The 22,225-nt window shown below is 47.6% G+C and overlaps 1 protein-coding gene and 1 long non-coding RNA gene across 9 annotated transcripts in view; one reads left to right on the plus strand and one right to left on the minus strand.

The window, feature by feature from the left end:
- Positions 1-22,225, plus strand: part of LOC308470219 — a 149,715-nt gene that overhangs the window by 13,154 nt on the left and 114,336 nt on the right. The gene's annotated exons all lie outside the window — the stretch shown is intronic.
- On the minus strand, positions 7,572-21,795 carry LOC308469396 (uncharacterized protein). Of its 8 annotated transcripts, none has more exons than XM_080991779.1 (6): positions 21,663-21,795; positions 19,666-20,434; positions 18,943-19,054; positions 16,210-16,692; positions 12,445-12,927; positions 7,572-11,030 (listed from the first exon to the last, which is right to left on the minus strand). In XM_080991779.1, exons 2-6 carry the CDS (start codon positions 20,401-20,403, stop codon positions 10,393-10,395), a joined length of 2,454 nt encoding a protein of 817 aa, XP_080847905.1. In that variant the 5' UTR covers positions 20,404-20,434; positions 21,663-21,795; the 3' UTR covers positions 7,572-10,392. The 8 variants fall into 8 exon arrangements, with proteins under 8 accessions (XP_080847905.1, XP_080847903.1, XP_080847906.1 ...); XM_080991777.1 differs by having other exon boundaries at positions 19,666-20,635; positions 21,663-21,792; XM_080991780.1 differs by having other exon boundaries at positions 19,666-20,550; positions 21,663-21,790.

A 22,225-nucleotide genomic window follows, 5' to 3' on the forward strand; every position in this document is an offset into this window, starting at 1 on the left:
TCCAGAGTCACCAGCTCCAGGATCTGCTCCTTGGTGTGCCTCTCCGGCTTCAGCCACCGGTGGCAAAGGAACCACAGCTGGCTGCAAACCTCCCGGGGCCCCTTGGCTTCCAAGTAGGGGAACTGCCGGAAGTGCCGCCGTTGTGCCTCTGACCCGGAAGCTTCCTCGCTGGGATTCTCCCGCTTTGCCCCTCCGCAAGTTCTGGTCTCGGGGGATCCCAGGGCTTGGAGCCCTCTGGACCCAGGGGGCAGGCTGGTTCCTGGCTGCCCTTCTGGCTGCTCACAGACCTCCGCTGCCCCCTCAGGGTTGGTCCTGCCCTCTTGGTTATCCTCCATCACCACCGACCATGCCCAGGCGGCCTGAGGCATCTGCAAGGCCTTCAAGAACGCCTGCCACTGGCCTTCCCAAGCTGCCTCATCCGGCTCCTCCTTCACACCCTCCAGCCTCTCTTGCCTTGGAAAAGCTCCGACCCGGGACAGCATCGCCCCAAACCAGGAGCCCCGACTGTGAACAACGGAGAGCCCCTTTCTGGGTCTTTCCATCCCCTCGCTCCCAAGGACTGTGGGCTCCTGCTCCTCCATTTTGATTACAGGACACATAGGGTTATTGGCAGCAGCCTCAAGATGGAGACCCTTGGTTGCCTCAGCATCCTGGGCATCAGCCATGTCGGGGGAGACCGACGGCAGCAACCCGGTTGTGTACAATTGCTCCTCTTTCCGGAGTTGGGAAAAATCTCTGCCACCCTTCCACTGATCAGAGTTAGGAGCGGGATCTTCAGTCGACGGAGTAAACCTCAGGAGATTCAGAAATGGAGCAGGAATCTCTTCAGTGATGAAAGGGCTTCTCCTGGAAGGAAGGAAGGAAGGAAGGAAGGAAGGAAGGAAGGAAGGAAAGGAGGAAGGGAGGGAGGGAGGGAGAGAAAGGAACACAAGAGGCAGGTGATCTTTGAGGATACATTCAAAGAAGCCCCAAGGGTGATTTTTCCTACATTTCAGAATTCAGCAGCTTGTGAATTAACCACAGAAGAAAATACAGTGGTACCTCGGGTTACATACGCTTCAGGTTACAGACTCTGCTAACCTAGAAATAGTACCTCGGGTTAAATAAGGATGAGGAGAACCACGTTGAGCTCCTTGGAGAAAAAAGGTGGGATACAAAATAAAATAAACCATAAAAGCGAAACACAAATATAGTCAGTTTCAAAAGAGTATATTATTAATATAACAGAGAGAGCGTGAACCTATTATTTGGTCCTGGTCTCCTGGAAATCAAAGGTTCACTGCCTCTGCCCCTATGTTTTGCAACTCTCATTATGCTTTTCCTGTTTTTGTTTATTTGTTTGTTTGCCTGTACTTTTGATTTCACACTAACTATAAAAAGGGGGGGGGGTGCAATGCAAAAATTCCCCTTTCTTAATCGTCTTCCCTGATTTAAGCCTCTCCGGCATACACCATGCTGAACTCTTTCTTTCGAATGTGTGCCTTGGTTATTTTTGTTGTATCGATTCGTTTGATTTGCTTCAAGTAATTTTTTTAAAAATTATTTTAAAATAAAAATTAAAAAGGAGGGGATGGTAGACTGCCTTGGGAAGGGGAGTCTCTATTTTCACTTAGCATGCCTAGAAGCCACTGATGCCTGAAATGAGGCTGCATTTTAATGTTGTATTTTAATCTTGTTTTTAAGTTGTATTTCAATCAATTGTTTTTATACCTGGTGTTAGCTGCCCTGAGACCAGTCTTGGCTGGGGAGGGCGGGGTATAAATAAAAATTATTTATTATTATTATTATTATTATTATTATTATTATTATTATTCCAGCTTCTCCCTCCTTTAGGAGTGAGCTTCTTGGATCAGACCCGCCCAAAGCCAGCGTCCTTGCAGCCGGGCATCACTCCCTAACCACTCCCTTCCCCTCAAGGATGCTCAGAAGTGGGGCACAAAGGGGGAGGGGCTCGCCACCCCCATTTCCCTCTTTTTGACCCACCCACCCCAGTAATTCCCCCCTCCCATTTTCCATATTACCCTGCTGCCCACTACTTGGGCAATTGTTTTTTAAAGGAACTTACTGGTACTTCCACGTGCTGCCTCCACCAGCAGAACTTAAGTCTGCAAAAAACCAAGTTAAGGAATTCAAAAGGAACCCCTCCTCTCCCCCTTTCCCCCTCCTCTTCCTCCTCCAGACCTTCACTCATTCATTCCCAGGCCTTTCCAGGCATCGCGGCTCGCTCGGCTTAACCCCTTAAGCGGCCAGTTTCCTAACTCCCAGGAACAAGTACGCCCGGGCTTTGCGTTTTGCAAAGGCGGGTCTGGCTAAGCCCCGTAGTGCCGACACGGGCTGGCAGCGGTTGTCCTGAGTTTCAAGCGGAGGGTGGGCATTCCCAGGACTTCTGAAACTTTTATTTTAAATTTTATTCGTGCTTTTCAAATATATACATTTCACTGATTTTACAATCATTTTGACATTTTAAAGCTTTATTTCCTTCCCCCTCTTTCTGAGGTTCCTTAAATTTATTTTTAATATCCTCTGCATATCCAAATTAACTAAAATTACTAATTTATTTTATCTTCTTTAAATATATACTCTTATGCAGCCGCAGGTTGTTACAATAATCCTGCCAGAGTTTTTATCTGTTTACAATTTATCTGTAAATATTCAATAAACCATTTCCATTCTTTTATAAAAAGTTTGTTATCTTGATTTCTTATTCTTCTGGTAACTTTTGCAATTCCAGCATATTCCATAAGTTTTTGTATCCACTCTTCCTTTGTTGGGACTTCTGCTTCTTTCCACTTTGGCGGAAAGTAACATTCTTGCCGCTGTAGTCACATACATACATGAATAAATTTCTATAAAATTTAGGTAGTTCTGTCCCTAAGGTCTGTATAGTTAAAGGTATGGTTTTCCCAGTAGTGATGTATGGAAGTGAGAGCTGGACCACAAAGAAAGCTGATCTCCGAAGAATTGATGCTTTTGAATTATGGTGCTGGAGGAGACTCTTGAGAGTCCCATGGACTGCAAGAAGAACAAACCTCTCCATTCTGAAGGAAATCAGCCCTGAGTGCTCACTGGAAGGAGAGATCCTGAAGCTGAGGCTCCAAGACTTTGGCCACCTCATGAGAAGAGACGACTCCCTGGAAAAGACCCTGATGTTGGGAAAGATTGAGGGCACAAGGAGAAGGGGACGACAGAGGACGAGATGGCTGGATAGTGTTCTCGAAGCTACCAGCACGAGCTTGACCAAACTGCGGGAGGCAGTGGAAGACAGGAGTGCCTGGCGTGCTCTGGTCCAGGGGGTCATGAAGAGTTGGACACAACTAAACGACTAAACAACAACAACAATTCCTATAATTCCCAAGAGAAAGGCTTCTAGGTTGTTGTTTTACAAACGTTATTTTAAACATCTTTTTCAATTTGTTGTACAGTGGTACCTCGGGTTACATACGCTTCAGGTTACAGACTCCGCTAACCCAGAAATAGTGCTTCAGGTTAAGAACTTTGCTTCAGGATGAGAACAGAAATCGTGCTCCAGTGGCGTGGCAGCAGCAGGAGGCCCCATTAGCTAAAGTGGTGCTTCAGGTTAAAAACAGTTTCAGGTTAAGAACAGACCTCCGGAACGAATTAATTTTTTATTGGTTTTCCAAACATAAAAGAAAAATATTACAATATAAAAAACAAACAAACATACAAACAATTATCCTAACTATTACAATCCCACTTTTGTACCATTATTGAGTGACTTCCTCAAAACCCCCTAGCTGAGTTTCCATGTAAATCATTGTAGCAGTTTTCCAATAAGACTTCTGAAACTTTTAGGGGGGTGTCTCTCCCAAGTCTGTTCATACCCTATAAATATTTCTATACTGCCCCATGTCAAAACTGGGTGGGTGACCTTGGCCCAGTCGCTGCCTTTCAGCCTGGCCTCCTTGCAGGGTTGCTGTTAGTTGAGGGCCGTGGATGCCACTCTGAGCACCTCGGAGAAAAGGGCAGGATATGGATGCAACAGACACATAAATCATGCAGGGAGCGGACAGCAGCACAATGTTTGCGCCGCTTGCTGCCTCTCGTGGCTGCACTGTATAGCCCAGCAAAAGGCAAATAAAGATATATGCTCCCTGGGAGTGTGGGGAAGCAGTCGCAATCTCTCAAACTAAGCTACCTCGCAAGGTTGTTGTGAGGAGAAATTGGGGAGGGGAAGAGCCATGGGACCACCTTAAGCTCCTTGGAGGAAAGGCGGGATATTTTATTTTTCTCTCATATATTGGACCGCCAAGCTTCATAATTGCCACCTTGGAGAAAGCATCGTTTTTATCAGAGCAACTGGTTGAGTCATGGAATTGTTGAGTTGGAAGGGACCATAAGGGTCTTCTGCTCCAACCCAATGAGGAGAAAATAGAGACTCCCCTTCCCAAGGCAGTCTACCATCCCCTCCTTTTTATTTTGTTTTATTTTTTAATTAATTGAAGCAAATCAAATGAATCAATACAACAAAAATAACCATGGCACCCAACATGGGCCTCAAACCCACCACCCTGAGAGTAAGAACCTCATGCTGTACTGACTGAGCTATGCCAGGAAAGGCAGAAGCCAAAATGTTTTGCGGTAAGAATTAGAAATTTATGTTTTGTTAGTCCCTGTGATGCTATAGGTAGGTAGATGATAGATAGATAGACGATAGATGATAGATAGATAGATAGATGATAGATAGATAGATAGATAGACAGACAGTCTGAGCTGGATGGTCTGTGTACCTGGGTTTTTTTGTTTTGTTTTGTGACCTTTGTGTGTGTGTACATCTATCTATCTATCTATCTATCTATCATCATCATCATCATCATTATCATATAATAATAATGTTATTATTTATACCCCACCCACTGTGGGCGGCTTACAGCACATTAAAAAATTGTAAAACATTAGACATTGAAAATTTCCTGATACAGGGTTCGCCTTCAGATTTCATCTGAAGATCTGCGGGTGGTTCACAGAATAAAGTCCCAAAGCTCAGCTTATGCCTTGCGGAGAGCCACATTCCCTTCTGTGCAACCTTTTGGGGGCCGCATGCCAGCAGTGGGCGGTGCCAAATTGGGGGGGGGGCCGAATGCACGTAATGTTTGCTCTTGCCCAGTAGGCTAGCTTCAACGCAGATTCACAGACTCCACTCTCCATCCAGGCCAGCGGCAAACAAAAAGGGTGGTCAGTGTTCAGGGGTGCATTTGAGACAGGCGGAAACCACATGAAGAGGGTTTGAAGCCAGGCCACCGACAGAGAGTGTTTTGGGGGCCAGATTAAAAAAAAAAAGGATTAAATATAAGGTATCGGTTGTGTTTAGAATAGATTTGTGAAAGATTTAGAAAACATTGATTAGAATATTTGTGTGAGATTGTATGGGAAAAATACGGAATGACAGATACAATCTGGCTTAAAATGTATATAGGAAGTGCAGTACAAGCGATGGAAGCCAATCAATGAAGTTTTATTATTGAGATATTTGTAGAATAAACTTGGAAGAAATTCTTCCAACTTTTCTTCTTTTCTCTTTATTTTTTCTTCTTTCTTCTTTTTTCCTCTTTTGTTCCTTTTTCATATACATGTGCTTATTTGAAATATATATGTATGTATTTGCAATATTTTGCTTATATTTTGTAACAATTATGTTAAATAAATTAAAAATTATTGTTTTTTTAAAAAGGGCTGGAAGGCTGCCTTCAAATCGCAGCCCTTAGGGACCCCCCTACCCTGACCTAGGTTTTCTCAGCTTGGCTGGTACAAACCTGGTTTGAAGCTGCCAACCTGGACAGCTTCGAGAGAGGACCGGGCAAGTTCATGGAGGGGTGTGTGTGCTTCAGTAGCTACTAGCCAGGACAGCTCTGCGCTGCCTTCATGGCTGGAGGCAGCAACACTTCTAAACACCAGTTGCTGGAAACCAAAGGAGGGGAAAGGGCTACTGTGCTTGAATCCTGTTTGCTGGTTTTCCACAGGCCGGCCCCCTGTGAGAACAGGATGCCAGACCAAATGAGCCTTTGGTCTGATCCAGAAGACTTCTCTTATGTTCTAAAGTGATGACATAATAATAAAAAAATAAAACAAAATAAAATAAAATAATAATAATTTATTACTTATACCCCACCCATCTGGCAAGGCCTTCCGAACCACAGGGAACCAGGCAGAGGGCCTTCTCGGTAGTGGCACCCACCCTGTGGAACGCCCTCCCACCAGATGTCAAAGAGAAAAATAACTACTAAACTTTTAGAAGGCTGTCCTCTTTAGGGAAGCTTTTAATGTTTAATAGGTTATTGTATGACGAAGCCAGCCGTCACAATGGCGCTTGTTTAGCATAAAATAAAGACACAGAGAGCCAGCAATATTTCCATGGACGGAGGGCAGCTCATTCAGACTTCTTCTCCTCTCCGGTCACTTTTTATTATCCTTTGTTCTCTCCTCCAGCATGGCGTTTGCCAATGTCTCACATTACCTACATCCGGTCAAGGTTGTATTGCACCCATGCCATATAAGGTCATTACATTCCAATACCTTGTAAAGCTCAGAGTGCTGGTCACGAGGTCCGGAGGTACCCTGCAGTATTTACAAACCTCTGCCATGGCTTTATGACTCCCACAATTGTATTTTAGTGTTCTGTTGGAAGCCGCCCAGAGTGGCTGGGGAAACCCAGCCAGATGGGTGAGGTATAAATAATAAAGTATTATTATTATTAACCATTCTGAGCAGCTACCTCAAACATTAAAAACTTCCCTAAACAGGGATGTCTTCTAAAAGTCAGGTAGTTATTTCCTTGACATCTGATGGGAGGGCTTTCTACAGGGTGGGTGCCACTACCGAGAAGGCCCTCTGCCTGGTTCCCTGTAACCTCACTTCTCGCAGGGAGGGAACCGCCAGAAGGCCCTCGGCCCTTATACGTGGGCTCAGCAAATGAGCTATACGGTATTTGCCCAGTATACCCAAAGGAGCGTCTCCATCCCCATCATTCAGCCTGGACACTGAGCTGTGGCTCCGAGGGCTTTCTGGTGGTTCCCTCAACACCAGGAGTGAGGTTGTAGGAAACCAGCCAGAAGGCCTTCTCGATAGTCCCATCCGCCCTGTGGGATGTCCTTCAGTCCACCTAGCTGCCAATTTTGCCGATGGTGTGGTGGCTCATGGCGGGCGGCAGCTGTGGAAGCTCAGGCTCCATGACCTGAATCTGCACAAAGAGACAGTCAAGATGGCCTCTGGCCTCTTCACCCTCAGCTTTTGTAGCTGGAGTCAGTCAGGGCCCTGCCCTCCTAGGCCAGGTGGGGAAAGTCTTGCAAGGCAGGGAGCAGGTCTTCCAAGACTCATAGCAGAGTCCTTTCCAAATCTACTATTCTGTGATTCTCTGAAAATGTTTTGAACAAAAATGCTTTGTCTGTCTTCACATGCCTCCACGAGAACCCTGGAGGGCGGTGACACAAAAACAGTGGCTCCCCATTTGTGGACTGCTCTCCCTAGGGAGGCTCTCCTGGCGTTTTCGTTAGCTATCTTTAGGTGCCAGGCAAAAAGAGTCCTCTTCTCCATGGTGGTGGGGATTACTGGTTTGTCTGTTACTATGTTTTGTATTTTTGTGTTCCAATATGTAAAACGCCCTGTGCTCTTGAGATGAAGGGTGTTATTGAAATTTGATGAAGTAATAGATATACAATAATGCCTGCTACAAAAACAAACAATTTTCCTTACAAAAGAGCAATTTATTTAAATCTATCACTATATGTTGCAGAAACATGCTGGTCATTGAGGCAGTCCCTAAGGAGGTTACATTCTCCATTTGTGGGATTTGTGACAACCATTGCAGGTTTGCTTTTATTTTATTTATATAAATAAATATATATATATATTATTTATATATATTTAATAAATATATATATATTTATTAAAATGCCCTCTAAAAATGCCCTGATATTCAAGTGTGTACGTGCCAGTGCTTTCATAGCCCAAATGGAACGGCAGACCCTCAAGATGAAAGAAGTTTCAGCAGGTCTGGAAGGAAATTCAAAAGTACAGAGAAAAAGTTTGGAGAAAAATGGCAGAGCCCAATGAGGACTACTGGGGAATGGGAAGGGGGGGGGGATACTTGGTTGGAGGGCCTTGAATCTTGAACAGCTACTCTTCACTCTGTAACAATTTGTTACACACAAAACACAGCACCTTCCAGATGCTATTGGACTCCAATTCCCATCAGCACCCGAGGGCCAGCATGCCCAATAGTCACAGGGGATGATGGGAATTGGAGTCCCGCAACTTCCAGAAGACCCCCCCCCCAAGTGTTTCCCCTATCCCTGCTCTAAAGGGGGGTGTGTGTGACATCCTTGCTTAACATTTTCCATGCTGACATTTCAGCTTACACACAAACCCTGTAAATATGGCCACACATGTTACTAGTCAGCAAACAGCCCGATTCTGTGCACACTGGCTTCCCATTTCTCATTGAAATACCGGGTTTATATCCCTTCAATTTCCCACTCAGTCAGAAGAGAGAGAGAGAAATTACTAAACTGGTGTCTCTCGTGAAGGAATACTTCAAATTCACGATTGCAACGGCAATCAAGGGCAGGCAAAACAATCCCCATTCCAGCTCATAGCATTTCATTATCGTATCCTAACTGAAACTGATTAGAGATGCTTAATGCGGCTTTCACCTTGCCAACAAAGGTCCGTATAGTTTAAAGCTATGGTTTTCCCAGTAGTAATGTATGGAAGTGAGAGCTGGACCGTAAAGAAGGCTGATCGCCGAAGAATGGATGCTTTTGAATTCTGGTGCTGGAGGAGACTCTTGAGAGTCCCATAGACGGCAAGAAGATCAAACCGATCCATTCTGAAGGAAATCAGCCCTGAGTGCTCACTGGAAGGACAGAACCTGAAGATGAGACTCCAATACTTTGGCCACCTCATGAGAAAACTCCCTGGAAAAGACCCTGATGTTGGGAAAGATGGAGGGCACAAGGAGAAGGGGACGACAGAGGACGAGATGGTGGGACAGTGTTCTCGAAGCTACCAGCATGAGTCTGACCAAACTGCGGGAGGCAGTGGAAGACAGGAGTGCCTGGCGTGCTCTGGTCCAGGGGGTCACGAAGAATCGGACATGACTAAACGACTAAACAACAACAATGCAGCTTTGAACTGGGCTGAAAATACTTTGTTTGCTTGCTTTCAAAATACTGATAGTCTCTGGAAACTGAAAAACAGGGCGCGGAGAGTGTGTGTGCTATCTGTTGCTGTTGTTTATCGCTCTCTTACCCGAGTACCTGAAAAATGGTCTCCCTCACCACAGGTGATCAGTCCTAGCTGGCACATTCAGCTTCAGGGATGGGGAACAGATATTGCTAGACTACAACCCTCATCACCCTTGACTTTGGGTCACATTGGTTGATGGCAGCTGGAGTCCAGCAATAATATAGGAAGAACCAAGCGTTTGGCACGCCTGCTTCATGGAGCCACATGGCTTTGAAAATACAAGGCTGTCTTCAAACGCCCCAGACTGTTGATTCATTTAGCTCGCCAGCGTTGTCTTTTCCCAGAGAATCCTGGGAAGTGTAGTTTGTTAAAGGTGCTGAGCATTGTTAGGTGACCCCATATTCTCCCACACGGAGCGACAGTTCTGTGTGGTTTAGCAATCAATCCATCCATCTTCACAGGGGAACTCTGGGAACTGCAGCTCTGAGAGGGGAACAGGGGCCTCCTAACAGCCCTCAGCACACTTAACAAACTACATTTCCCAGGATTCTTTGTAAGGGAAACCATGAGTGTTCCAAGCAGTATGATAATGCTTTAAAGGCACAGCCCGGATGAGTCCAGAACTCTCATTACAGTCGTACCTTGGAAGTCAAACGGAATCCGTTCTGGAAGTCTGTTCAACTTCCAAAATGTTCAAGAACCAAATCATGGCTTCTGATAGGCTGCAGGAAGCTCCTGCAGCCAATCAGAAGCCGCGGAAGCCCCATTGGATGTTTGGCTTCCAAAAGCATTTCACAAAGCAGAACAGTCGCTTCCAGGTTTGTGGCATTTGGGAGCCAAAACGTTCGATTTGCAAGGCGTTTGGTATGACTGTACTACTTATGATCAAGGTACGACTGTACTACTTATGATCCAGACCACGACACTCCATGTGCTGATGTGAGCCACGTTTGCCATTTTATCCATCGCACAGAGCAACTGATGGATGCGCAGCTTGTCATCTAAAACACCTGGAATTTCCTCATGTGGATCTGAACCCCATTTTTAGCTGGGGACCTTTACCGTGGAGCACACACAAGCGGCCTGGCTTCAAGCTTTGGGATCTTCTGTTTTATCAACACACAGCACACACAACCTCGCTTGTGTCTCCTGCCATCTAGACACGCACAGTTCTGAAGATCCTCCCTGCCCTCAGAAATGTGGCTTCTTCTTTCCATGCGTCTTCTCGTGCCTGACGAGATGCGCGGACTGGCGGAACTTCCTCCCGCAGATGGGGCACAGATACGGTTTCTCTCCCGTGTGGATTCTCTGGTGTCTAAGAAGGAGCGACAGAGAGATGGATTTGTGGCCGCACTCCAAACACCTGAACCGTTTTGTCCTCTCGCAGATGCTCTTGCAGCCATTAAGGCTCAGCTTGGGACGGCTGCCCCCCTCACACTTCACACACTCATACGTTTTCCTCCCTGTGTCTGCCATCTTTGCCTTGGGCCTCCAACGTTCCAACACCGCCGGGCTGAACTTCTTCCCACAGTCCAAGCACTTGTGAAGCCTCTCTCCTGTGTGGGCTTTCATGTGTCTGGTAAGCGTGGATTTGCGAGTGAAGCTTTTCCCACAGACGGCGCACACCACCCTTCCCGCCGCTCCTTGCTGTCCCGCTTGTGGGATTGAGACTTTGAAGTCAAGCTCTTCTGCCACGGGCTTTCCCCTCTGAGTCCCTGTTGTTCTTCCTTCTCTCCTCTTCCCACCGTTTCGTTTCTCCTCTCCACACACTCCGTTTCCTTCCGACGGGACCCAAAGCAGCTCATCCTGAATCGTCCACACAGGACCTTCTGGAATGAAAGACAGAGAACCTGATGTTAATCCTTAATTATTTTCAGGAAATTATTTTCATATTTTGAAATGCAGTAGAAATATGAGATGATTAGGATTCCCTCCGATCTCAAAGCATGGGAAGTCAGCTAAAAAATAATAATAATTTATAATTAGACATAACATTGGGATTTGTTTGATTATGGGATAATTTGTATAATTTGGAATATATGATTTGGTTTGATTGGAAATTTTTAATAAATATTATTTAAAAACAGAAAGAGAAAAGACAGACAGAGGATCATAGAACTACCATATTTTTTGCCCTATAGGGTGCACCGGCCCATAGGGCGCACCTAGTTTTTTTTGGGGGGGGGGAATAAAGAAAAAAAAATTATTTCCCCCCGCCAGGCGTGGGGCTGGGGCAAGGAAAGCCCAAGCTTCCCCCGACCCCAGCCCCCAGAACAGGCTGCTATCCGCAAGCCTAGGGAGCCCGGCTGTCAACTCCCGGCGGGCTCCCCAGGCTTGCGGATAGCTTCCTGAAGCCTGGAGAGCGAGAGGGGTCGGTGCGCACCGAACCCTCTCGCTCTCCAGGCTTCAGCGAAAGCCTGCATTCGCCCCATAGGATGCACACACATTTCCCCTTCATTTTTGGAGGGGAAAAAGTGTGTTCCATAGGGCGAAAAAAAGGTACCTCCTGCAATGCAGGAATTTTTAACCCAACACGGGGCTCAAACCCATGACCCTGGGATTAAGAGCCTCACGATCTGAGATGAGGAATTACGCAGACAATCCCCATGCATAGCTGTCAACATTTCCCTTTTCTTGTGAGGAATCCTATTTGGAATAAGGGAATTTCCCTTTAAAAAGTGGAAAAGTTGACAGCTATGTCCCCATGCTTAGACCAAATTAATGGCCTTTTAGGCTTCCTCCATGTGAAGAGGAGTTCACTTTTTGAATAAGAAGAGTTATATGTCATGGGGGGGGGGGGGCACCAGGATTTTAGAGATGCTTAGGTGGGGCATGGCCAAAAAAACGCTGGGAACCACTGACTTAAAAAAAGAAAAGTCACTTGAGCCGGGGACAGTCCACATATATATTGGCCTATTCTGACCTGTTTTTTTAAAACAGACTGCACAGAAAAAGCAATTTGGTTCCACAAAATTCATTCCGATTGCGCAGATAAAAGATAACAGATAGAATTCTACAGAATGGGGTACTGGCGTGTGAAAACGCTCCAGATCCAAGGATCTCCAGATGGCGGCATCCTGGCTTCCAGGCCTATTCACTTGGCCACAAGTGGTTGAAAGCAAAAGGCGCCTGGCAAATTTTGAACACTGGTGCAATCCGACCAGTTGCAGGGCAGAAAGCGTTAAGAACTACCAGGCTCACATTTGGGATCCAGTTCTCCACACCTGCTTCAAATTTACACACCTGCTGTTGTGATTCCGGGAGACTTTGCAGCTATTTCCCCTGCTTGGCCTCTTCGTCCAGCCGTCACCCTCTCTTTGTGAACTTTCTGGTGACTCACGAGCTTCTCCTTCCGAGCGAACCTCTGCCCACAAACCGCACACCAGTGGGACTTCTGTCCCGTGTGGAGTTTCTGATGCCGAAAGAGATTTGATCTCCGCGTGAAGCTACGTCCGCAGACCGTGCATATGTGGAGCGTGGGCTCCTTGGGTCTTCTCTGGTTTTCAAGGCCTTGCCTCCAGGTCACGCTCCTCCTGGAGAATGCGCTCCTCCTCTCCTGTGTCCCCAGAGGTGGGACTGAGAGTTCAGGGAGCTGTTCACAAGCAGCCGCCGCCACGGATCTCTCCTGCCAGCTTTCGTCACGCTGCTCCGCTATACCTACAACCCCGACGTTGACCTCCAGCTCCTCTCTTCCCACATCGTTCTCGCTCGTCAGTTCATTGGTTCCTGGAACGGAGGGGGATTGGGGCAAGCAGGGGAAATGGGTGGGGGAAACTCCGCCCCAAATGTCGTCATCACCTGTCTGTCTCGAGACAATGGAGTGCGCCTCCGGGGGTGAAGTAAAATGTTTCCGAGCACAATTCAAAGTGTTGGTGCTGACCTTTAAAGCCCTAAACGGCCTCGGCCCAGTAGAACTGAAGGAGCGTCTCCACCCCCATCGTTCTGCCCAGACGCTGAGATCCAGCGCCGAGGGCCTTCTGGCAGTTCCCTCGCTGCGAGAAGCCAAGTTACAGGGAACCAGGCAGAGGGCCTTCTCGCTAGTGGCGCCCACCCTGTGGAACCCTTCAGATGTGAAGGAAATAAGCAGCTATCCTATCTTCAAAAGACATCTGAAGGCAGCCCTGTTCAGTGAAGTTTTTAATATTTAACGCTGTATTGTTTTTAAAACTTGACTGGGAGCCGCCCAGAGTACCTGGGGAAACTCAGCCAGATGGGTGGGGTATAAATTATTATTATTATTATTATTATTATTATTATTACAGTGGTGCCTCGCAAGACAAAATTAATTCGTTCTGTGAGTTTTTTCGTCTTGCGAAGCACGGATTCCCATAGGAATGCATTGAAAATCAATTAATGCGTTCCTATGGTCAAAAAAAGTCCAAACAAAGCCAAATTTGGTACAAAAAGAGTTTATTAAGTGCTCTTTAAAGTCACACATACTGTAAAGAGCATTTCAAAAATTGAAGGAACAATAATTTAAGTTTCTAAACATGACAGAAAAGCATTTAAAAATCACCAAAGTGTACAGTACTGTGCATACATTTTCTAAGACTCTGGGGGACAACTCGAAGAGGGTTCCTCTTCCATTCTTTGCTTCTTGCTGAAGAACCTGTCTATGGTCTGCTGCTTCATCCGCCTTTTCAGCACCTCCCTGAAAGACGACATGACCCTCGTATCAAAAGTGTTCACAAGGTCACGTGTCAGGTCCTTGTCAGGGTGGTGCCGCTGTGCAAAAGCCTGCACATCTTTCCACTTCTGGCAAATGTCCCTCAGTTCTTTGGAGGACAGCCGTTCCTCAGTTGCTTCCTCCTCTTCCAGCGAGGCCTGCTCCTGCACAGCCTCTGCCTGCAGTTCGACCAGCTCCTGGGTGGTCAGCTCGTGGTCGTGCTCCTCCACCAGCTCGCTGACGTCCTCCTCTGTGACCTCCAGGCCCATGGTCCTCCCCAAGGAAACCATGCCTGACCACGCTGTGGATTCCAGATCTCGTCTTGAACCGGTAAAACCAGCCTCTGCTTGCCTTGAAGACTTCTGGCTCGCCTGAGGTTCCTGGCTGTTGCCGGACGAGGTCTGCGTGCAAGGCCTTGGCCTTCTCACAAATGACGGCCTCAGTCACTGTGTCCCCTGCACGCTGCTTCTCTTCTAACCAGATGAGCAGCAACTTCTCCACCTCCTCCAGAACAGCTGGGCGGTTCTTCACGATCCTGGTGACTCCCTTGGCTACATCAGTCGCAAGGATCTTCTCCCTCATCTTCAGGATGGTCCCGATGGTCGATGGATTCCTCCCATACTCCCTGGCGAGGTCTGTCACACGCATTCCACCGTCGTGCTTCCGGATGATCTCCTTCTTCATTTCCAGCGTAACCTTCTCCTTCTTCCTCTCACCGGCCTCTGCAGCAGCAGTCTTCTTGGGCCCCATGGCAGCACAGCTCCTGCCTTCGCAACCCCCCCCCCCAAAAAAAATCAGTGCTTCACATCCAAAAAATTCAAAAGCACCAAACCTCCTAGAAAACACACAAACTTCCAGATTCTTGCAAACCCCTTCTCAACTATTCTCCCAGCCACCCACCACACAGAAATCGAAACCCAGAAATCTTTTTTTTAAACAACAGCAGAGTGCCCCAATGGTCACAAAAATTCATAAAAATGCAGGAAAAAACCACACAAGCTTCCAGATTCTTGCAAACCCCTCCCCAACACCAAGTCCTTGAATTCCAAACACCCCAACCCAAAATCCAAAAACCCCCAAAAAAGTTTTAAAAGTTTAACTTACCAAATGGCTGCAAAAGTAGTTTTGGAAAAGCTTCAAAAATCACCAAAGTCTTCAAAAACCTCAAAAAAGGCTACCACACCGTGTGCTATGAGTTGCTCCTTGAAGTCAAGTCGCAACTGCACCTCTTCAAGCAATGCATCCTGGGTATTAACGGTTTTAATAAAAAGGAAACAAACTCGCAAGACGTTTTCGTCTTGCGAAGCAAGCCCATAGGGAAATTCATCTTGCGAAGCAACTCAAAAAAACGAAAAACTCTTTCGTCTTGCGAGTTTTTTGTCTTACGAGGCACCACTGTATTATCATCTGACTTTTAGAAGACACCCATTTTAGAAGGCAGCCATGTTTAGGGAAGCTTTTAATGTTTGACGGACTATTGTATTTTAATATTTTGTTGGAAGCCGCCCAGAGTGGCTGGGGAAACCCAGCCAGATGGGCGGGGTATAAATAATAAATTATTATGATTATTACTGAAAGTCACAAATTTTTGTCTGGTTTGAGAAATTTGTGACAGATAAAGTTGTGAAATCTGCAGTTGCAGATTTTTAATGTTTGATGTTTTATCACATTATTATTATTAATAATATTCATATTCTGTTGGGAGCAGCCCAGAGTGGCTGGGGAAACGCAGCCAGATGGGTGGTGTATAAATAATAAATTATTATTATTATTATTATTATTACTTTGCACTAGCAGCACTGAAGTGACCTGTCCGGGGTGCCTGCCAGGGCAGTGTGTCTGGGGGTCCTGGGCTGCCCAGACGACAAGACCCCCATCTCAGCCTCGCTGAGGATAGCAGAGCAATAGGTTTGGCACCAGCTTGGCTGCAGAAGTGGCTGGAAGGAGGCATAGAAGGCGCCACCCAACCATCTTAGGGAATCCACTCTGGATTTGTATAGGATTTACTCCATAGCCTTTTATTCTCCTGAAGATGTCCCACAAGGCAGCAGAGGTTGAGGATCAGAGTTTTCCTTCCGGGTTCCCTTCCCAGGCTGCCCTCATTTCCCTCTACAGCGCATGAAGAAACCACTTTCTTAATCATTGGACCCACTTCTGGTCTCATCTGCTCAAATCGCTGGAGCCTGTCTCTTGGTCACAAGTGGTTGAAAGCAAAAGGCGCCTGGCGCCTGGCTAATTTTGAACACTGGTGCAAACCGACCAGTGGCAGGGCAGAAAGGGTTAAGGACTACCAGGCTCACATTTGTGATCCAGTTCTCCACACCTGCTTCAAATTTACACACCTGCTGTTGCGATTCTGGAAGACTTTGCGGCTATTTCCCCCGCTTGGCCTCTTCGTCCAGCCGTCACCCTCTTTTTGTGAACTTTCTGGTGACTCACGAGCTTCTCCTTCCGAGCGAACCTCTGCCCGCAAACTGCACACCAGTGGGACTTCTGTCCCGTGTGGAGTTTCTGATGCCGAAAGAGATTCGATCCCCGCGTGAAGCTACGTCCGCAGACCGTGCATATGTGGAGCGTGGGCTCCTTGGGTCTTCTCTGGTTCTCAAGGCCTTGCCTACGGGTCACGCTCCTCCTGGAGAATGCGCTCCTCCTCTCCTGTGTCCCCAGAGGTGGGACTGAGAGTTCAGGGAGCTGTTCACAAGCAGCCGCCGCCACGGATCTCTCCTGCCAGCTTTCGTCACGCTGCTCCGCTATACCTACAACCCCGACGTTGACCTCCAGCTCCTCTCTTGCCGCATTGTTCTCGCTCGTCAGCTCATTGGTTCCTGGAACGGAGGGGGATTGGGGTAAGCAGGGGAAATGGTTGGGGGAAACCCCGCCCCAAACGACGTTGTCACCTGTCTGTCTTGAGACAATGGAGTGCGCCTCCGGGGGTGAAGTAAAACGTTTCCGAGGACAATTCAAAGTGTTGCTGCTGACCTTTAAAGCCCTAAACAGCCTCGGCCCAGTATACCTGAAGGAGCGTCTCCACCCCCATCGTTCAGCCTGGACACTGAGGTCCAGCACCAAGGGGCATCTGGTAGTTCCCTCACTGTGAGTGTCAAAGTTACAGGGAACCAGGCAGAGAGCCTTCTCGGCAGTGGTGCCTGCCCTGTGGAACACCCATCAGATATGAGGGAAATGCTTATCTGACTTTTAGAAGACATCTGAAGGCAGCCATGTTTAGGGAAGCTTTTAATGTTTGATGGACTATTGTATTTTAATATTTTGTTGGAAGCCACCCAGTGGCTGAGGAAACCCAGCCAGATGGGCGACGTATAAATAATAAATTATTATTATTATTACTGAAAGTCACATATTTGTTGTCTGGTTTGAGAAATTTGTGACAAAGTTGTGAAATCTGCAGTTGCATATTTTTAATGTTTGATGTTTTATCACATTATTATTAATATCAATATTCTGTTTGGAGCCAGATGGGCGGGGTATAAATAATAAATTATTATTATTATTATTATTACTTTGCACTAGCAACACTGAAGTGACCCCCTCAGGGTGCAAGCCTGGGCAGTGTGTACGGGGGCCCTGAGCTGCCCAGAGAACAAGCCTCGCTGAGGATAGCAGAGCAATAGGTTTGGCACCATCTTGGCTGCAGAAGTGGCTGGAAGGAGGCATAGAAAGCGCTACCCAACCATCTTAGAGAATCCACTCTGGATTTGTGTAGGATTCACTCCATAGCCTTTTATTACTCCATAGCCTTTTATTATCCTTGGTCTCATCTGCTCAAATCACTGGAGCCTGTCTTCGTATTCAGGAGAAGTCCCTAATTCACTGAGGGTTTGAGACCCATCGGCTCCCCTCACCTGGTTTAGCCAGCCAGTCGAATCCGTTTCCTGGGATTGTGGCCACTGTCACATGGTGACAGCTTCTAGGAGCAACAGGTGAGATTGAGCCGAGTGCAGGTAGGGAACAAAGGGGGGCAAACTACCTCAGATGGAGCCGGATATCTAATGGATCTCAACGCTGCTCATTTCAAGAGCTCTTGCTACAGGATTGCTCCCTTGATCTCTGCTGCTCTAATTGGCAGACTAGTAGGAATGGTGGAAATTGCAAGGAGGCAGCTTTAGGCTAAATGTTTTCTGCTTGAAGGTGGAGCAGAAAGCTATGGTGGTGTGCAGGTGGGGCCCTCCTTCTCTGGAGGTCTAGAGGCTGGGCTAGGATTTGTCAGGGATGCTGTGGCCGCATCCTGCATTACACAGGCAGGGGGTTAGACTGGATGGGCTCTGTGAGCTCCCACTCCCTGCTCTAATTCTGCCACTTGACAAAACCTTCCTACTGAAGCAAGCATTTTAAGGCAGCTTTTGCTTTTTGGATGAAGTTCCGTTGCTTCTATCAAACTACTTTCTAACCATTGCATAAATATATACAGTGGTACCTCGGGTTAAGTACTTAATTCGTTCCGGAGGTCCGTTCTTAACCTGAAACTGTTCTTAAGCTGAAGAACCACTTTAGCTAATGGGGCCTCCTGCTGCTGCCATGCCGCCGAAGCACGATTTCTGTTCTTATCCTGAAGCAAAGTTCTTAACCTGAAGCACTATTTCTGGGTTAACGGAGTCTGTAACCTGAAGCATATGTAACCTGAGGTACCACTGTATACAGATTTTTAAAAACAGCTGGCACAATTGCATACACTACAGTCATACCTCGGGTTGAAGTAGCTTCAAGTTAAGTATTTTCGGGTTGCGCTCTGCGGCGACCCTGAAGTAATGGAGCGTGTTACTTCCGGGTTTTGCCGCTCGCGCATGCGCAGACGCTCAAAATGACATCACGCGCATGCACAGAAGTGACAAAACACAACCCGTGCATGTGCAGAAGCGACGAAACGCAACCCGCGCATATGCAGAAGCGACGAAACGTAACCTGTGCATGCGCGTCTTACATTTACTTCAGGATGTGAATGGGACTCCAAAATGGATCCCGTTCGTATCCAGAGGTACCACTGTATATGAAAACCAGTCGTAAGGTAAGGAACGGCACTCACTGCCTCAGCATTGGAAATAGAGGGAGCTATTACATACCTAGAAAGCCAGCATTCTGGCTGCTCTCCTTCTTCATCTCCTTGCAGAATTCTGTAGCAGCCTCATCCCCTTCAGAGAGGCTCACAACCACTTCTGCCAAAGTTCCTAGAGCCTAGAACAGAGTGGAAAGAGAGAAGAGGCTAGGAGCTCAAAGGATTTGTTCAAGGATCTCGTTCCTCCATCCATGTACTATTGCTAATTCTGCATCCTGCCAAACCTTTTAGGAGAGAGGTGGGGAGCCTTCCATGCCTGGTGGGCCTGATCTTTAACTGCCCATGCCGGGCAGGCGAAACCTGAAGGGTCAATCCCCTGCCATCACTGTGCACAGCCCCACACCGCTCTCTTAACCTCAAAAATCCAGAAGCCCAACAGCCCCGTGTGGCTCTTTGCAAAAGGGCTTTTAAACAGCCCTGTGTGAATTTTTGAACCTCCCGTTTTCAACGGCTCAAAAAGTAGCACAGGGACGGAGGAGCGTTTTCCACGGAAATGAGGATAACCCCCTCCATTCTAACACACGTCCCACCACCCATCATGAGAGCACTTCTTGCTCCAGCAAATGAACAATTGGGTGTTTGCCTTAAAGTTTCCAATTGTTCCTCTGAACCCCTTCCATTATACATGGCATCAAGTAGAGGGTGGGTGGGTTTGGCTCACCCAAAATGGCCTTGCAGGCCAAATGGGGATAACCAGTGGACCAGTGGTTCCCCAGCTCCTTTGCCTTACCTGTCCTCCCCATCCTTCAGCCTTCTGCTGTCTCATCAGGAAATCCTCAGCCAGGACCACAGCCTGGGAGCAGGTTGCCGGACTCCCATCTCGGACCCAGCTCTGCATTGCCGGTGGCAAGACCGCCAAGAACTGCTCCAGGATCACCAGCTCCAGCATCTGCTCCTTGGTGCGCCTCTCTGGCTTCAGCCACTCACGGCACAGCGCATGCAGTTGGTCGCAGGCCTCTCGGGGCCCCTCAGCCTCCTGGTAGCAGAAAAGCCGGAAGCGCTGGCGCTGTGTCTCTGTCACAGCGGCACCCTTGCTTGAGATCTCTTTGCCCACTTTGACGCTGTCTCCCCTTTCGCCAGAGTACAGATCCTCTGAGGTTTGGGGAGCTCCTCCTTTGAGGCCTGGCGAAAGACCGATTGCCACCTCTCCACAAGGTCCCAAATCAGCTACCGTTTCGGAAGGGACCAGGGAGGATTTGGTAACTTCCCAGCGCATGGTCTTTGGAGACTCTGGGCTCCCCCAGTGAGGGGTGTGCACCACCTTCAGGAACTCCTGCCACTGGACTTCCCAGCTGTGGGCCAATCCCTCCTCAGCTTCCAGCCGCCCTGGTCTTGGCACGCCCCAACTCGCAAACTCTCCAATTGTCCCAACCTGGGCAATGCTGAGAGTCCTTGCTCCGTTCTTCATTGCTTCCAGATCCCCAGGATTGACCACATCCACCTCAGCTGCTGACCACTCTCCTGACATCTTTTCCGCAGACAAATCTTGAAAACAGTTCCTAAGCGAATAATAATTTTTTGAAAAATGAAAAAACTGAGCCGCTTTCTGAAGGCAAGAAGTAAGCAAGGGATGCCTAGCCTTTGTGCTGGACTTCGTCCATTTCAGCTGGCTGATCTAGAAAGGAACAGGTGTGCAGAAAAACTAGGGGTTTGCACAGGAGCTACTAACAGCTTGCTCCTCTTGCAAACTCTACTTCTCCCTAAAGGAAAACAACAACAACAACAACAAATTTTATTTATACCCCGCCCTCCCCAGCCAAGACTGGGCTCAGGGCGGCTAACAACCAGTAATAAAAACAAGTTGATTAAAATACAATTTAAAAAACAAGATTAAAATACAACATTAAAACATTAGGATGCAGCCCCTTCAGAGGAGGAGAAAGAAAAAAGAAAGAGGGGGAGGGAATCAAACTGATTCTAAGCCAAAGGCCAGGTGGAACAGCTCTGTCTTACAGGCCCCGTGGAAAGAAATCAGATTCCGCAGGCCTCTGGTCTCATGAGACAGAGCGTTCCACCAGGCCAGAGCCAGTGTTGAGAAGGCCCTGGCTCTGGTTGAGGCTAATCTAACTTCCTTAGGAAGTTGAACTGTGAATCTGATCACATGCTTTCTGAACTTTCCCCCTGAAGAATCCTGAAAACTATAGTGTTAAGGGTGCTGGGAACTTTAGTTCTATGGGGTGGGGTATACTAAGTTGCCACAATTCTTTGACGGGGTGTGTGTGTTATTTTAAAGGTATGGTGTGTATGCAGCCCCTGAATCACAGCTGGTAAGGCAATCTTCCTGCTCCTCTTGTAAAGAACTGGAGGAGGCTGGAGTTAATAGATACTTAGATCCATAAAAGCCCACCTAGTAAATTCAGAGCAGAGGTAGCATTCGAACTCGGGACCTTCCGGGATTCCACCCCCATCCCCACGCGCCCTCCTAGTTCATCACCTCCGATTCACAGGCTGTTAAACCTGTTTAAAATAAAATTTAAAAAATACAAACACCCCCGAGAAAAGCTGGGATTAAGCAGCTTCTTGCAAACGAACGGCGTGTGTCTAAACGCTGAATTAAATAAATAAGTCCTACAAATTCCACCCGCTTTTTCGCTCCAAGAACATAATTTGGGGATGGAGAGAGAGAGAGAGGAGGAAATCGGCTGCAAAGCTGTTTTGCCATCCCACAAAACACACACACACACACACCCAAGATATTTCTCCTCCGGCTTCTCAATACCTGCTCACCTTCTCCTTCCACAAAATCTGATTTCCCTGCAAAGGAGCCTCTTCTTTGCACTTACTCGCTTCCCACGTGGCTGATGCCGACCAAAACAATGATGAAGAAACAGCCCATGCGGCAGGGAAAGGGGCGGAGCCTGCGGGGAGCGTGTCACGTCTGCGCGCGCGCGCCCGGATCCTGGGATGACCAGGTGACGTACTTGCAGAAATCAGCAGCCCCGCGTGGCCTCTCTAGGAATCCAAGGCTCTCGCAGCTTAACCCCTGGGTGCCCGGAACGTGAGCTACGCTTTGCGGAAACGAGGGGGGTGGGTGGATTTTCCGCCCCCTTTCCTGCAAGGCGAGGGGGGGGGATCTAAAACAGGGGTGGAATTTTTTGGGGGGGGGTTTCTGCAGCCCTCCAGATGTTGGCCAATGGGGCTGGGGTGGTGGGACCTGGAGATCTGCAACGTCTGGAATCAAAGCCCCACCCCCATCAAGAGTTGCTAAATGGTCAGAAGACTTAAATCTAGGAAAAGCTGCTTTCGGCAGGTGGCGCCAAGAGGAGAAATATTTGGAATTGTTTGCATGA

This window comes from Podarcis pityusensis (assembly GCF_964106645.2).
Source record: "Podarcis pityusensis genome assembly, chromosome: 2".
Lineage (NCBI taxonomy): Eukaryota > Metazoa > Chordata > Lepidosauria > Squamata > Lacertidae > Podarcis > Podarcis pityusensis.

Excerpts from the sequence above, each read along its gene's own strand:
- LOC308469396 (XM_080991779.1), bottom strand. The coding sequence starts at position 20,403 with ATGTCAGGAGAGTGGTCAGCAGCTGAGGTGGATGTGGTCAATCCTGGG. Across the intron at positions 16,693-18,942 it reads CCAGAATGCTGGCTTTCTAG|GAACCAATGAGCTGACGAGC; the intron begins GTATGTAATAGC and ends CCTCCGTTCCAG. Across the intron at positions 12,928-16,209 it reads TTCCAGAATCGCAACAGCAG|GAACCAATGAACTGACGAGC; the intron begins GTGTGTAAATTT and ends CCTCCGTTCCAG.